Source organism: Battus philenor, unplaced genomic scaffold (assembly GCF_028537555.1).
Source record: "Battus philenor isolate CCGP_79_NKW_IND1 unplaced genomic scaffold, ilBatPhil1.0.hap1 SCAF_13, whole genome shotgun sequence".
NCBI lineage: Eukaryota > Metazoa > Arthropoda > Insecta > Lepidoptera > Papilionidae > Battus > Battus philenor.
Genome location: NW_027181675.1, coordinates 11416790 through 11430735, shown reverse-complemented (window position 1 = coordinate 11430735; position 13946 = coordinate 11416790). Strand labels below are relative to the sequence as shown.

At 33.2% G+C, this 13946-nt stretch overlaps 1 protein-coding gene across 1 annotated transcript; it reads left to right on the top strand.

Moving 5' to 3' along the window:
- The first annotated feature begins 3871 nt into the window (after nt 1-3871).
- Nucleotides 3872-13946, top strand: LOC137933479 (G-protein coupled receptor Mth2-like). The gene is made up of 9 exons (XM_068777438.1): nt 3872-3933; nt 4640-5030; nt 7647-7818; nt 8753-8932; nt 9614-9692; nt 10989-11176; nt 11944-12112; nt 12693-12875; nt 13759-13946. The coding sequence occupies exons 2-9, from the start codon at nt 4671-4673 to the stop codon at nt 13880-13882; spliced, it is 1455 nt and encodes a 484-aa protein (XP_068633539.1). The 5' UTR covers nt 3872-3933; nt 4640-4670; the 3' UTR covers nt 13883-13946.

Sequence of the window (13946 nt, the reverse complement as noted above, 5' to 3'; positions counted from 1 at the left end):
TTCACTTTATTTAAGAATCGTGTAGTATGTAAAACGATTGGAGGAAGAAATGACTCATTTAAGATCTTTAAAATATTTTTTCATTGTAAATGTGCGTAATGTATTCTGCTGATTTGTGTATTTAAAAACGAAGAAATAAAAATAATGTTACGATTTAACTATTGGTCATTATTTCCATTAACTATTTCTTAATCTGGATAATAGAAAAGCGCTAACATTTAGATGTCTTCACTGCGATAGATAGTAAAGCAAAAAAAATATGTTAAAATATTGCTAATTATTTTTTTCAGGAGCTTAATTATAATTTATTCCAGATAATATACAGAGTAATTGGAAATAGGCTGTAACATTTTAAATGGGTGAATGTGTAGGTCATTTATCACACAAACCTTTAAGGCTTTCACTCAGGGTAATCAGTCTGAAATATAACATTAATAACATCAGGCTGTACAAAGGGACTGATTATAATTAATAATTAATTTTAATATGTAGTAATCGAAATTTTGAAAACTCTTTTCTCATATCATCATTATGATATTTATTATTTCAGAAACCATTGATTTATTGTTTAAATACTCTGTATTACCTATTTAGTTTTGTAATTATTTTAAATATGAAATAAAATTATACGCTTATTGGCCCCATGTCAGTTCTTCAATTGGGTTTTGATTCCTGCGTTAAAATAGAGTCACTTCTATATAATTGGTTTGTGTAGAGCGTATTTAGGATTGGTCCTAGCTTAGAGCCTTGGCGCATCCTCGTTCATATGGAGTGCGGTTGTCAGCGGAGTACGTTTATTTTTTTGCATACGAGGCCGTCTGGCGTATATATATATAGATACATATTATAATTACTTACTATTTGCTCTGTACCTGTAGACTTAATAAATAGACATAGCAAAAATTTTCTACTTTATTTTATTATAACATTGGTTGTTAATGGTTCGGACTAAGGCTATTGTCGATAAGAGGCAATGCTGAGAACTGTTTACCTAAAGACCAGTGAGTCATTCCTACCGACGCACATGCAATGCGCACGCTTTGACCCATTTGTCATTTGCCTTATTTATTTATAACACGAGTACTTTAACGACTAATTCAAGTTCATTTTAATTTTTATTAAAAGCTACATAGACACACTTAAATTTAAAATATATTGAATACCGTCTTTTCAGTTGAAATCCTCCTTCCATCACAAGGAAGGAACCTTTAAAAATTTTTACATTTCTAGTTCAAAATTTAAATTAAAATATTTACTAAAATATACACTAATTAAATTATATGTAAACTTAAGATTACTAATCTAGATCTGGTGAAATTTGTGCGCTTTTATACAGTCATAGGTGTAATAGCATTAATGGTATTGACTTAATTGATTTAGGTCATGATTACCATATACTATGTTGAACTGACCACATCTGGTGTAATAATTTTTATTCTCTATTGTATGGCGTTAACAATTATCATATGTAGTATCCATGGTTTTTTTTTCTTTTTTACTCAGACTTATTTGCTTATTTGCCACTCCCACTTCTACACATAGAATACTGTAAAACCAATACGAGATTATTATATAAACATTAAAATTGCTAACATAATTAAGTCCAGATCTCTGTAATCTAACAATGGGTAAATGCTTATTTTAAATATTTCTGTTGGCCTATTTGAAATAAATAAATACAGAATCTCTGAGGATATTGTAGATATATAAGCCATCATTTTTATGAAAGAAGGATCAGGAAATTCAACGAACTCATTTTTGTAAAGATGATGGACACGTACGAGAAATAATATAGAATCCAAAACATATAGCGTTAAAGTATTCTAAGCTAGATTTGTTTCTATTTTCAAGGACATTGAAACGTGTAAGGCTAATAGAATTAAAGGTTTCCTTAGTACCAAATATACCTAAAGACCACAAGACTAAGATAAGTAGAAATAAATTTATAGTGATTATATACGCTGAAGGTAGAAGCTAGAGTTATACTATCGAATTCTCATGTAGCCTACTGCAATATCGAACGTCTAAATCAAAGTTCAACCCCATCAGCTGCCCGTGAGTCGGAGTACAAAACTGGTATTAACATATCTAATGGATTCAGGCGTTACTTTGCGGAAGTCTATCCTTAGTAAGAAAAGGACCAATATATAGTTACTTCCGCTATGTAGCAGTAGTCGTGCAATAAAGTGCACCGCCCGCCAGCCCGCTGATAAATGCGCATGCCGCAAAAAATGCGAATTACACAACCACCACCGTTAAATCACTAAATACGTGTCACTCCACGGGGCATCCTCAGGAGTATTGTTACACCGATTAGTGCTCGGTGTTTGGGACTAATTGGTGTTTGGCACGGATGTGTACTCGGTGTTTGGCACTAATCTGCGGTTTGGCGGGCGGTGCACTTTATTGCACGACTACTGCTACATAGCGGAAGTAGCTATATATTGTTCCTTTTCTTACTGGTATTAATACACCAAACCATGTACGTCCCTAAAGTGTCTCTTAATGGGGCGCCCACATAAGAATTTTAGATCTCGGCGGTGTCCTAATATGGTAATACAGTCGTATGCAGTGAACCTGAGCCTTGGGAAGTCCTCGAACTTTTTAAGCTATAAAAAGGGCTTGTAAAAGCACCATCTGCGCCTCACTCTCTCGATCACGCGCAAATTACCAGTGTCTCTTAGGCAGCATTGTAGTCCAAATAAAAAAAGTAAATCAGTTATTAATTAATACAAAAGAATCAACGAAGACCCGTCATGTATATTATACATCCTCATCTGAACTACATTAAGTTATTAAAAGGGCTAACATCGTTTATCAAAACGCACTGAGCCATCGCCCAGGCAAACAAATAAGGAATTAAATTTACACTTAATTGCAATAAAACTGTAAAGTTATAATATATTTTTAAAAGTAAAACTTTTTAAGTGATACTTATTCTCTTTAACAAATAATATACTGTATATTATATTGATTTTCAAATTATAATTATAATTCTTATTTGAAATTCATCGTTTAACAACATAGACGCCCACTGCAAGGTTCCTCCAAAGATATTTGCTGCCCAACCTTTGGAAACTTGTTTGTCAGCTGTGGGTATCCTATAAAATTACTGCGCAAATTGTTTATAACATAAGATTGTGTCTCAGGAATCGAGCCAGTGACCTACGCAAGCCATAAGTCTCATTCCTTTACCGCTGAGCTACCACTACTCGAATGAAAGTATATTTATGAAAACATTGAAAATAATTTCATGATATACACAACTTAGTCAAACTTTACCATAGGTTTAAATAAATGTAAATCAATTAGAAACTTATTAGCTTCAAGAGATGCTTTTTATGAGATCTAAATTTATTCACACTTACAATTTTTGGAAAGGCGGGCTTAATGCCTTTAAGCATTCTCTATAAGTCAATTTAATTCTAGTTTCTTTTAAATTGGGCTCTCTTTGGAACACTAGTAATGATCCTGAATAGATAATGATATAAAGTATGAATTAAATTGGCGATACACTATTTTGTTAATAATAGGTTATTTAGAGACTCTTAATAATATTTATTTAATACTCTAGTGAACGCATAGAGTCTTCGTATGTCAGTAACAATTTTTCTTAAAGGCCATGAACAAATTATATGGTTATTGGCCTTACTGGAAGAAATTTTAGAATGGAATTAAAAAGCCTTTTCATAGTTCTTTGTTTTCATATACATATTCTTATTTTATGTTTTGTATACATACAATTTTCAATAAACTCGTACGTGCATTTTATAAACAATAACAAACTGTGTTCTTCCTCAAAACGCCTACTCTTTGATAAGGATTAGAAGTCCTAAATTTAAATTAATTTATACATCAGTGCGTATGTGAAGTGTATTTAAAGTAATCATTTTATTTTTAAAAAATGTGAATTGAAGTGCAGCCTTAGGCAAGGTTTTGTAATAAAAAGTTTTATATATCATAGCTAAGTTCGTTACTTTAGAACGCCTTCTTTCGTTAGCTAAATGACCACCAGTTCGACGTTCTTAAAGAGGAATAAAGTATGTTGTGTGTATTATGTTTAGGCACAAACAAATATATTGCGTGTAATGAGCAGGTCACATGTCTAGCAGAACAAATGACCGCTGGGTGCTTTGAGGTTCATTAATGATGACCATGGACCATCAAGCGCGTCGAAGGAGCTCCCCTCACAAGGTAGACCGACCTTGTCAAGGTAATTAGATGTCGCTACCAACCGGTTCCCTTGGGAGTCTCTGGGCTGGAAGCCATTAGACGTCTTACAACGGTAGACCAGTGGAGTGGACCAGTGGTAGCTTCCTGACGATCTTAATAAGGTCGTCTGTCCAGTTTGTGCATATACGTCTTACGCCGCGCTCGCTGGTACTCCAGAACCTAAAAGCCCAACGGACATTAGTTCTGCGAACATTTTGGTCTGCCTCACCGGGCTATTACCGTTACCTGTGAATGCTGCGTATCATTAATATCAATAAATCATTTAATACCAACTAAATAACAATGAAAAATACAACTATTTGGTTATATATGTCTTTATTCATAGACAAATAAATTAGGTACCGCTTTTTTTGCAATCGAGTGTACGCAACTCATAGTCGTAGGTATAATAATTATTCATTGGAAGTTTATAGTGAAGCAACCGGGAAGACGCAAGCATGAAACCCCGTAAAGCTGCGCTTTTAGCGTTCTGTGTTATATATATTCATACAACGGAATTTTTTGCAATAGCCGCACAAGGTAGTTTTATTAAAGAAGATGTCGTTGATTGTGAGACAAAGATATGTATACCAAAATGTTGCAACGCAACCGATTATGTTGACAAAAGGAAAAACTGCATACCTCATACGACAAGCATCAATTTTGACAACTTAACTGTATACACTAATGATATAGAAGAAAGCGGATTATACGTAAGAGATATATTCAATCTCCTACCTGGAACGTTTAAGAATGTGAGTTTTAGAATGATGGCGTTCGATATGACGGTAATGGGACAAAACAATTATTTAACAGAGGTAAGAAACATTTGCAACATTTGCTTTATTCTTAATATAATTTAACACAGAACGCTAATTAAATAGACAAAGCTAAATCTTACTTTTGCCATAAATATCATATTCTCATTATAATCAATAAAAACTACACTTAAAACCTGACTTTACGTCTGTGATATTAGAATACACAATGTAATAGGTTGGGGGAAAAGTACTTTATTATTATTAGAGGCAATATGCCTTTTCAAAAGTATATTCACATTTAACTCATAGTATATATATATATAGGTGCCATTTTTCACATGATGGCGTCGCTGTAGAAATTTTGTGACATCTGATCGAAAATAAGCGAAAAGTAGTTTTGGCAGTTCTCTGTTGATGTTACTTGATACTGCCTAAATAAAACAGAAAAGACCGAAATAGACGGATATCTGAAGGTGCAAAGTCAGGTTTATATGACTGATGCATTACCACCTTCCAGTCAAAAGTACTTAACTTTGGCTGAATGGATCTAATGAAAAAAATGTGTTTAGTCTGGCGTTGTTATGATGAAAGACCACAGACTTTTTATTGATTTAATCTCGTCATTTGTTGCCAGTAAAACTTCTACTCAATGCTTCTGCTTAATTGTAAAAGCTCATAATAAATAATTGCGAGTTAAACCTGACATTGCACACAGTCTGTGAAGCTTGTCCGATCTTCGACATGAATCGTTTTCGTATGTTCTTGTCGTAGGTGATCCGCTTTTCATCACCAGTAATCATAACGTTTTAATAAAGTCACAAATGGCTACTCGGTTCATTAGGTTTCTTCCAGGAATCTCGCAAACACCCAATTATCCAGTTTTGTTCAAATGGGTCAATATTATTTTGTTATCAATTTTCGTTTCTTGGCCTATGTCAAAACTAATAATATCTTGATGCATTTTTTAAGGAATGGCGTTTATTTTACATATAACTGAGCGATGGGACAATGCGCATCTTTGACAGAAAAATTTCCAAATTTAAAACATTTAAGACAACTTTGTTTATTTGTTTTGTTTATTAGTTCCATAACATCCAAATTTTTTTCACGGCTTCCAACGTATTTATTCATTATTTGCAGTAAAAATTTAATATGAATCGAATTCTAAATTTAAACATAAAGAAAAATTATTCAACAATGGTTTTTTCTTTTCTCTTCTAAATAATATTTTGCTCTTTTTTTTCAAATGTAACCTTTTTTAATGACATCATATACAAATACTATAGACAAAGAAATTTTATTACAAGTTTATTCATGGTTTATGCGAAAATAGTTTTACCCGACCTCTTATGTACATTACTTGTGTGCCTCAGTCAATCCGATGCATACAATCGATATTTACAATGCCATAAGTATGTTTTTAAAGCCAATTATTAAATATCTAAAAAATATAATTCGATTTTGACTATAAAACGTACACCTTTACGTAATATTCGTCTATCGGCTGATATAATGACGACGATGAATCATGGTTTGCTTTAATTCTGGAATAATAACATCTAAATTAAAAAAAGATTGTTTGAACAATCGCTGAATCGAAAAGAGACATTTGAATAAAAACATGGTCCTTTTTAGATCATATTGATTATAAGAATAATGTTATACACGAGACATTGCTTGAAAACAATCCCCCTCATTTCAGTCGTAAAAATCCACTGCTGAACATATGCCTTCCCTTTAAATTTCCAATAAGACCTTGAACCGGTCTTATTGGAAATTTAAAGGGTTCTTTTTGTTCATTTTCTCTTAAATGAAAAAAAAAATCTCAATTGATCTCTAATTTGTTAAAAACTGTATTCAAATCATCGCAATAATATTAGTTATATCAAAGTAACTGACACCAAGCTTTTTAATTAGAAAGATTGCTTTACTTATAGAGACAATAATTTCTTGTGTTCGACATAATTTTGTATTTTTCACTTGGTATTTAACTTTGTCGCATTTAACCGCATTTTTTTGGGTTTCATTTGCGTTTTATGTTAATTAACTGACCGTTTCCTTGTTTGCATAGTTATTTTCCTTGTTCGTTTACTGTTACAATAATAATGTTAAAACAAACAATAATGATAAAGTTTAATATTTTAATTTAAAATGCTTATTTTGCATGAGCTCTTCTAGGAAATTTCCTGCGTATGTTGTTCTAAAAACCAGTCGGTGAGAAGTCGAATTTATATAAAAAGAGATTCTTAGCTTTCATTTTGAGAAATAAAATACATAATTACTCTGTGCTGTTATGTACATATAAATTAAATATCCTTTGGATATTTATTTCTATTTGATATTGATTATTTTCAAAAGGTTACAATGTTAGTAAAATTTTGTTTCGTGCTATTTTAATTTTTTTTTTGTCTCTATCAAAACATGTGAATCTTATGAATAAATTTGATAACATATTTTATAATTATTTAAACATTTAGTAATGCTAATAAAAGGTTACCATGTATATTTTGGTAGTACTTTGGTTGCGGAGACAAAAATAATGAATTGAAAACCCGATTTGATCGCATCAGGGTCATGTCAGATGCACTTTTTTCTACTGCAATGGCGTATAAATAAATGACGCAACAGCTTAAAGTAGATGATAATTATAAACCTGAATATTATCGCTTACAGGATGGTATAGTGTACTTAGAAACACCAAATGCGTACCGAAGATGGGTGCGTTTGGAGACCAAAAACTTCTGCATCGAGCAACAGCTCCAGACCAATGGACGAATTGTACCAAAAATATTCATAGTGCTTGACATGGAATTTATTCCCCAAAGCAATGCGTTCTTCACAACTGGTGAATATATTTAAGTTGATTAAAACATAATCATCAACATCATAATCATCGTTTCTGCCATCGGTTCAGGTCATCCCTTTTGTGGACGTATATCTCTTCTACAGATTCTGTTCTGTTTACCTTATGAATGGACGAACTACTCAGTGCTTGGCGGTCCATGTTCCACTCAAGAACCTTAAGGCCGGAGCAGATATCCATGGTCTGTCCACCGCCACTTCCTATTGCCATCCGCTGTGCTACGCCAGTTACTTCCGTTCATCTAAGGATTTCCTCAACCCTGATTGGATCTCAAAACCCATAGCGCTCTCCATGGCTCGTTGAGCGACCGTGAGCATGACAGTGAGGCCCGAAGTAACGTTTCTGAATAATATATCACTTGTAACACATATCGATTGTAAACCTACGTCTGCCACTTGGATATTGGACAAGAAGTTGTTTCGTAGTTTCCCAAACCTTGCACCGGCGTTTGTGGATTCGACTGTTAACTTTTTTTTTTCGCTGTTCGAAAATAATTACCATAATATAAGGGAAAAAGTATTTGCATGCAAAATCGTAATATATTTAGTAATCTTCTAGTACATCTAATTTGATCATAAGTTAAAATATAACTTATTACAATAGCTTTAAGAATTTAGCTTATAATCAATTTTAAGTGGACTTAATTTTCGACTGGTTACCAGGAGCCGGTAGACGTGACGTAGGTAGGTTCGTTACTACGTGGACCGTAGCAGGTAGTCGCAAGATGCGAACAACGCAAAGACTGGTCATAACGGCGGTCTTCGCAGGAGACCACTGCTCGTCAGTGGGCGTTTGTCGGCTGGCATGTTTACAATAAATGGAAATGTGTTACCAATTTTCAGAGCACATTTTATTTTAATATTATACTTCTACTTATCTACACAGATTTTAATGTTTCTAATCTTTATTTTTCCAGCACTTCTCATTTCTTGCGTATTTCTACTCCTTACATTGATCGTGTACTTACTCCTACCCGATTTGCGCAACCTTTGCGGAATGGTGCTTATGGCGTACGTTGCGAGTCAATTTGGTGCCTTTCTGTTCCTGGCAATCATTCAGATCGGTGACCATAGTGTTATGGGCTGTCTTGGATTAAGTAAGACTAACTTTTTTAACACTTAACTTTAAAATATAGTATAATGATGATCAACGGAAATGTAGAATGCAAAGAGCACATGAGTGCAGCTCATTATATGATCCGATCATAGCTCGTCACCATTGTTCGATGGTGTAACATCATACGGTGAATGTATGTGAGAGAACCTTGTGACCCTCAGAATTGAAGACAACGCTGTATGGAGGCAGATATCTCCAATTTTTAGTAACATACAGGTTGATTGGTTATAACCAATTACCTACAAAACTCACCTATAAGCTTAAAAAAATTTAAAGGGGTAAATGTATTGAATGTATTAGAAATCATTTAAGGTACACCAGTTCGGCGATACCCTGCTTCGCAATAATATCATAAACATGTAATGACCGAAGCAAAGTACTTTGCCGCCAATCCTATGGTTTTTGAAAATAACAGGCTCTAAGCGTAAGAAGTTCTGTTAATAAGCAAATTGCTTGTCATCAAGCTTTTTTATAAATAGACATTTGGTTTGGTCGGTCTATTCAAACTGAATAATAATGTTAATAAAATAAACAACTGACTTTAAAAGAAAAATGATTTATAGAGCAGATAAAAGTTATTAAAAAGAGTAAAAAATAATTCTAAAATCTTTCCACTTGTTAAGTATGTAATGTAAGAATCTAATTTATTGTTTTGTTACAGCTTTCAGTATTTACTTTTTCTTCTTATCGAGCTTCTGTTGGATGAATGTCATGTCAATAGACATTTGGTGGACTTTTAGGCAAGTTTTTTTTTATATCTATTACTCAATTTAATTTAATTGGATTCAAAAAATCTATGAGAGAAGCCTATGCGCAGAGTTGAATATTCAATAGCTGAAATCAGACCATCGATCCATTTGTATTAACTGATTCAATATTTCATGATTGTGTTAAAGATATAAAGTTATTAAGTTTTATCGTCTGAGACAGTAAAGTTCTGAATTTAAAGCTATATCAGTTGAATCATCGATTCAAATCAAATCAAAACATTTTTTATTCAAATAGGCTGGTACAAGCGCTTTCGAATTAATCAACATAAAATGTCAGCACTGTCAATCCTAAGGAAGCTACCACTGAAAAGCCAGAAAGCAGTACTGCTGAAAAGAGCATGCAAGGAACTCAATATTTGCTATTTTTAATATAATATTACAATGAGTTCATATAAATAATTAGCTTCCTGTATCACCAGCAACATTTAATTCCACACATTAACATTCATTCCACACAGAATAATAGTCTTCGATAAAATAATTCAACTTAAACTACTGGGCTATCGGCTCATACTATCCTATTTCTCTAGATTGTTACACAAATCTAAAGTAAATACTCTTTAGCGAAATAATTCTGAAAATTCAAACCCAAAACACTTGCCTCGCATTGACTTGGAGCATAACTATTAGGCAGTAGATAATTTCCATCACATTTCCCATGGTTTTCGGAACACTGTTTCCAGCGCAAACGCAGTGTTGCGACTTATTTTAATTTCTAAAATCCTGGGTTAGACCCGCATTATAACAGGCTGGATAGAGTTGACAGTCGCTTACACTAATTACTACGCTTCGACAGAAAAAAAAATCTCCCTCGCACTGAGTACACTTGTGTCAAAAAATGGGAAATTAAAAAAAGAAACAATTTTTTTTTATTCGATTCACTAAATTATTCGATTATACAAAGTGTACTTTGTATTTACAAATTATAAATAAAATATATGTAAGAAACTAAACCATGTGTTCGTTTTCTAGAACTCTGAACACTACATGCAATAAAAAGTACAGACACTATTAAAGTTACAGTGAGATTATTCATCAAACATATAAAACATATATTTTACATTCATTATATGAAAAATGCTTATTTTTAAGCGTATTTTTATAAGTATATAAGTTTATACAGACGCCAACTCAGCGAACGGTGACCATAATTGGTTCCCCTTCAGGCAAGCTAAAAGTCACTCAATTCAGGCGGCTATTAGAACGAGGCATAAAAAATTCTTAAAAACCCTTATATACCGTTTTGAAAGTTTGACTTTTTCACAGAGGATACGCCAAAGCTCGACCCATTCACCGACGAGGAGAGACCTTCAAGTTCCTCATGTACTGCCTTTATGGTTGGGGTGTGCCACTGGTCATGACGATTGGGTTCGCTGTTATAAACCAAACCGAATTATCGCACCTACCGTGGCTGATTAAGCCGAATATACCCAGAAACGGATGTTTCTTAGAAGGTAATATGACTTATATAATGTTTTTACAAAAAAAATCACTACGTCCCCCACTTGTCGACGACATAGTCAAGGTCGTGGCAAGTTGCTAGATAATGGCAGCGCTTGAGTCTGGCAGTGGGCGTCTATTTGCTGACATGATAATGTTGACACAAAAAATTATGCTGTTTTATTTTTTTCTTCTTTATTAATACTAGCACAACAGACTGTAATGCCAGAAGTAAAGCCGCATTTCAATAGAAAAAATAAAGTAATGTAACCTATTTTATAGTAACAACTTCATTTATGGATTAAATGTTTAATAAATAAATAACTTCAGTGATCGATGTATATTGACCAATACCAATGAAACTGTTAAAACAAAGTATTAACATTCAAAAGGTTAACCATGAAATTCGTCACCTGAAGTTTCAACACAGTTTTTTTTTTTTATTTCCAAGTTGCTGTGACCAGGTAAAGGCATACTTTCAAATTCAATGAAACGAAACTAATTAAGAACGATTTATTAGGATTCACTGTATTATTAACGCCAAATAATTAGTATGACTTGAGTAACATCTACGATTCATCACTTCTTTGGTTGTAAATCTGTCTTTCTCACTAACTTTATCCCTCTCTCTCGCTCTTTTATTCGTTTCGTTCATTTTTCATTCGAAGATGATTGACATACCTGAAGAAATCGCACTACAACATAAATTTATCCACTATCGCGCATCCTGTTGTAATTATAAATATATAATCTACATGTCATAATTAAAATGAACTTCCAGGTGGGGAAAAGCTTTTATACCTTTACGTACCGATGTTGATCCTGATCCTATGCAACTGGATTTTCTTCTTAATGACAGCGTTTAACATTTGGCGGCTCAGTCGAGGTACAGCTGTACTTAATTCCGCTGCAGCTGGAATGCCATCTGCTCATCGTTTCAATCGGCACAGGTAAGGAGTCGGCACTCTTGTATTCAAATCTGGAACATATCAGAACTCATACGATAGATCAGTTTTTATTCCCATTATTTTAATATCTCGTCCATAATTATTTTCATAATGCTTTAGTTTAAGTTTTGGTCTCGTTTATTTAATTTATTCATTTATTTATTTTATTCTACTTAAGATCAAATTGATCATATGTATACGTCATGAGAAGATCCCACAACAGCTCAATTTGACAGAAACAAGTATCAAATTGAGCTTACTTATAACGACATCGCTTACTTTAAAATATTAAGTTTCCGAACGCGCCCTGATCTACGAAGACCCCATGATAAACTCGGGATTTTTGTATTCACACAATATACAGAATATTCTTAATACAGTTGAAGAGAGATCACTTAAAAGACATTTCATGTTGTAATTTGTTGACATGTTTTTTTATTAAACTTCTCAGATTCATTTCACGATAATTTGGAAACATTACAAGTGTGTTACAAATTGCAATGATTTTTTTTAATTTGTCGTAACTTTATTTCTGTCAGGTTTTATATACTCATTATTTGAATTTGGAATATTTCATCCGCAGATTCTTGGTGTATTTAAAGTTGTCCGTCATCATGGGCATTAACTGGATACTGGAAGTGGTCAGCTCGTTGAAGCCGCAGCTGGAAATTTGGTATTTCACCGACGCGTACAACTTGCTAATCGGCCTGGCGATATTTATCATCTTCGTGTGCAAGGCTAAAATTAATAAGCAACTAAAGAGAAGGTAAATATTATGAGCATAATATATATACACAGACACTTAATAATATTGTTTTAATGATTTGTGCAAATCCGACGAAATTTGTCCTTGTTTTTACAAGAAAGGTAGGCCAAAAAATTTTAGCCAAGTAAAATAATAAAAAACATATTTTTTCCCACTTCTTCAGACATGTACTGTTAACAAAATAGTTGTGATTATGGAGACCGTAAAAGGATACTTTTACAGTACCATGTTTCCATGACACTTCACACGTATACATTCAGAAATAATTAAATAAGTGTCAATTGATCTGTCGATAAACTTGACAGCCTCTGGCTCTCAAGCCATTCACTCTACTCTGAACAACAAATCTCTCCATAGTCGTCGTTCTTTTACATAACGTACCTAGCCATTATATTCTATTTGAGAGTAAATGATCGCCGAGTAGCTGCTTGATCTCAATGAGAGTAAAACATTAGTTTTCATAAATTATTAATCAATTACATAGGTGTAAATAAGAATGTGCTTCGTAAGTTTTCATATTAGCTTATTGAACATGGCAATAAAATAATTTTTACGAAACTTCGGTTTATATCGATAGATGGGGCTGAACGATTCCTTTCCATTTAAGTTACCAGCGCTATCTATCGGCGCCTTTTGAAATTATAGCGCCACTTCAAAATATTATTATTTACTTTCCATGCCGATGAAAGATATATAATCAAATAGATATTAAGTAGTAGCACTAGTGTGTATATGTCACAAACTATGGCCGCTTGCTTCATTGATTTTATGTTTCAAGTAACAAGAAACTCAACTTAGTTAAAATGAATATAGTTATATTTATCGTGCTAGACATGCATTGTCATTTTTTTGACAGACTTTTTAACATTTTTAATCTCCACAGGTTCCGAGACTATCGCAATTCTAAAGGATCAACACTTTCACGCAGTCAAAACAGCAGTATCACATTAGAATCAAACCTTAGCCGAGACGGAACCAAAGTTAGCTCAAATCCCCAATACAAATAAAATTGATCTTAAAATAGATTATCAAGTTCTCATTATATTAAAATATGACAGATACGCTTCAAGA

Coding starts and splice junctions, on each gene's coding strand:
- LOC137933479 (XM_068777438.1), top strand. CDS start 4,671: ATGAAACCCCGTAAAGCTGCGCTTTTAGCGTTCTGTGTTATATATATT. Junction 7,819..8,752: donor CAATGCGTTCTTCACAACTG/GTGAATATATTT, acceptor TTATTTTTCCAG/CACTTCTCATTTCTTGCGTA. Junction 8,933..9,613: donor TATGGGCTGTCTTGGATTAA/GTAAGACTAACT, acceptor GTTTTGTTACAG/CTTTCAGTATTTACTTTTTC.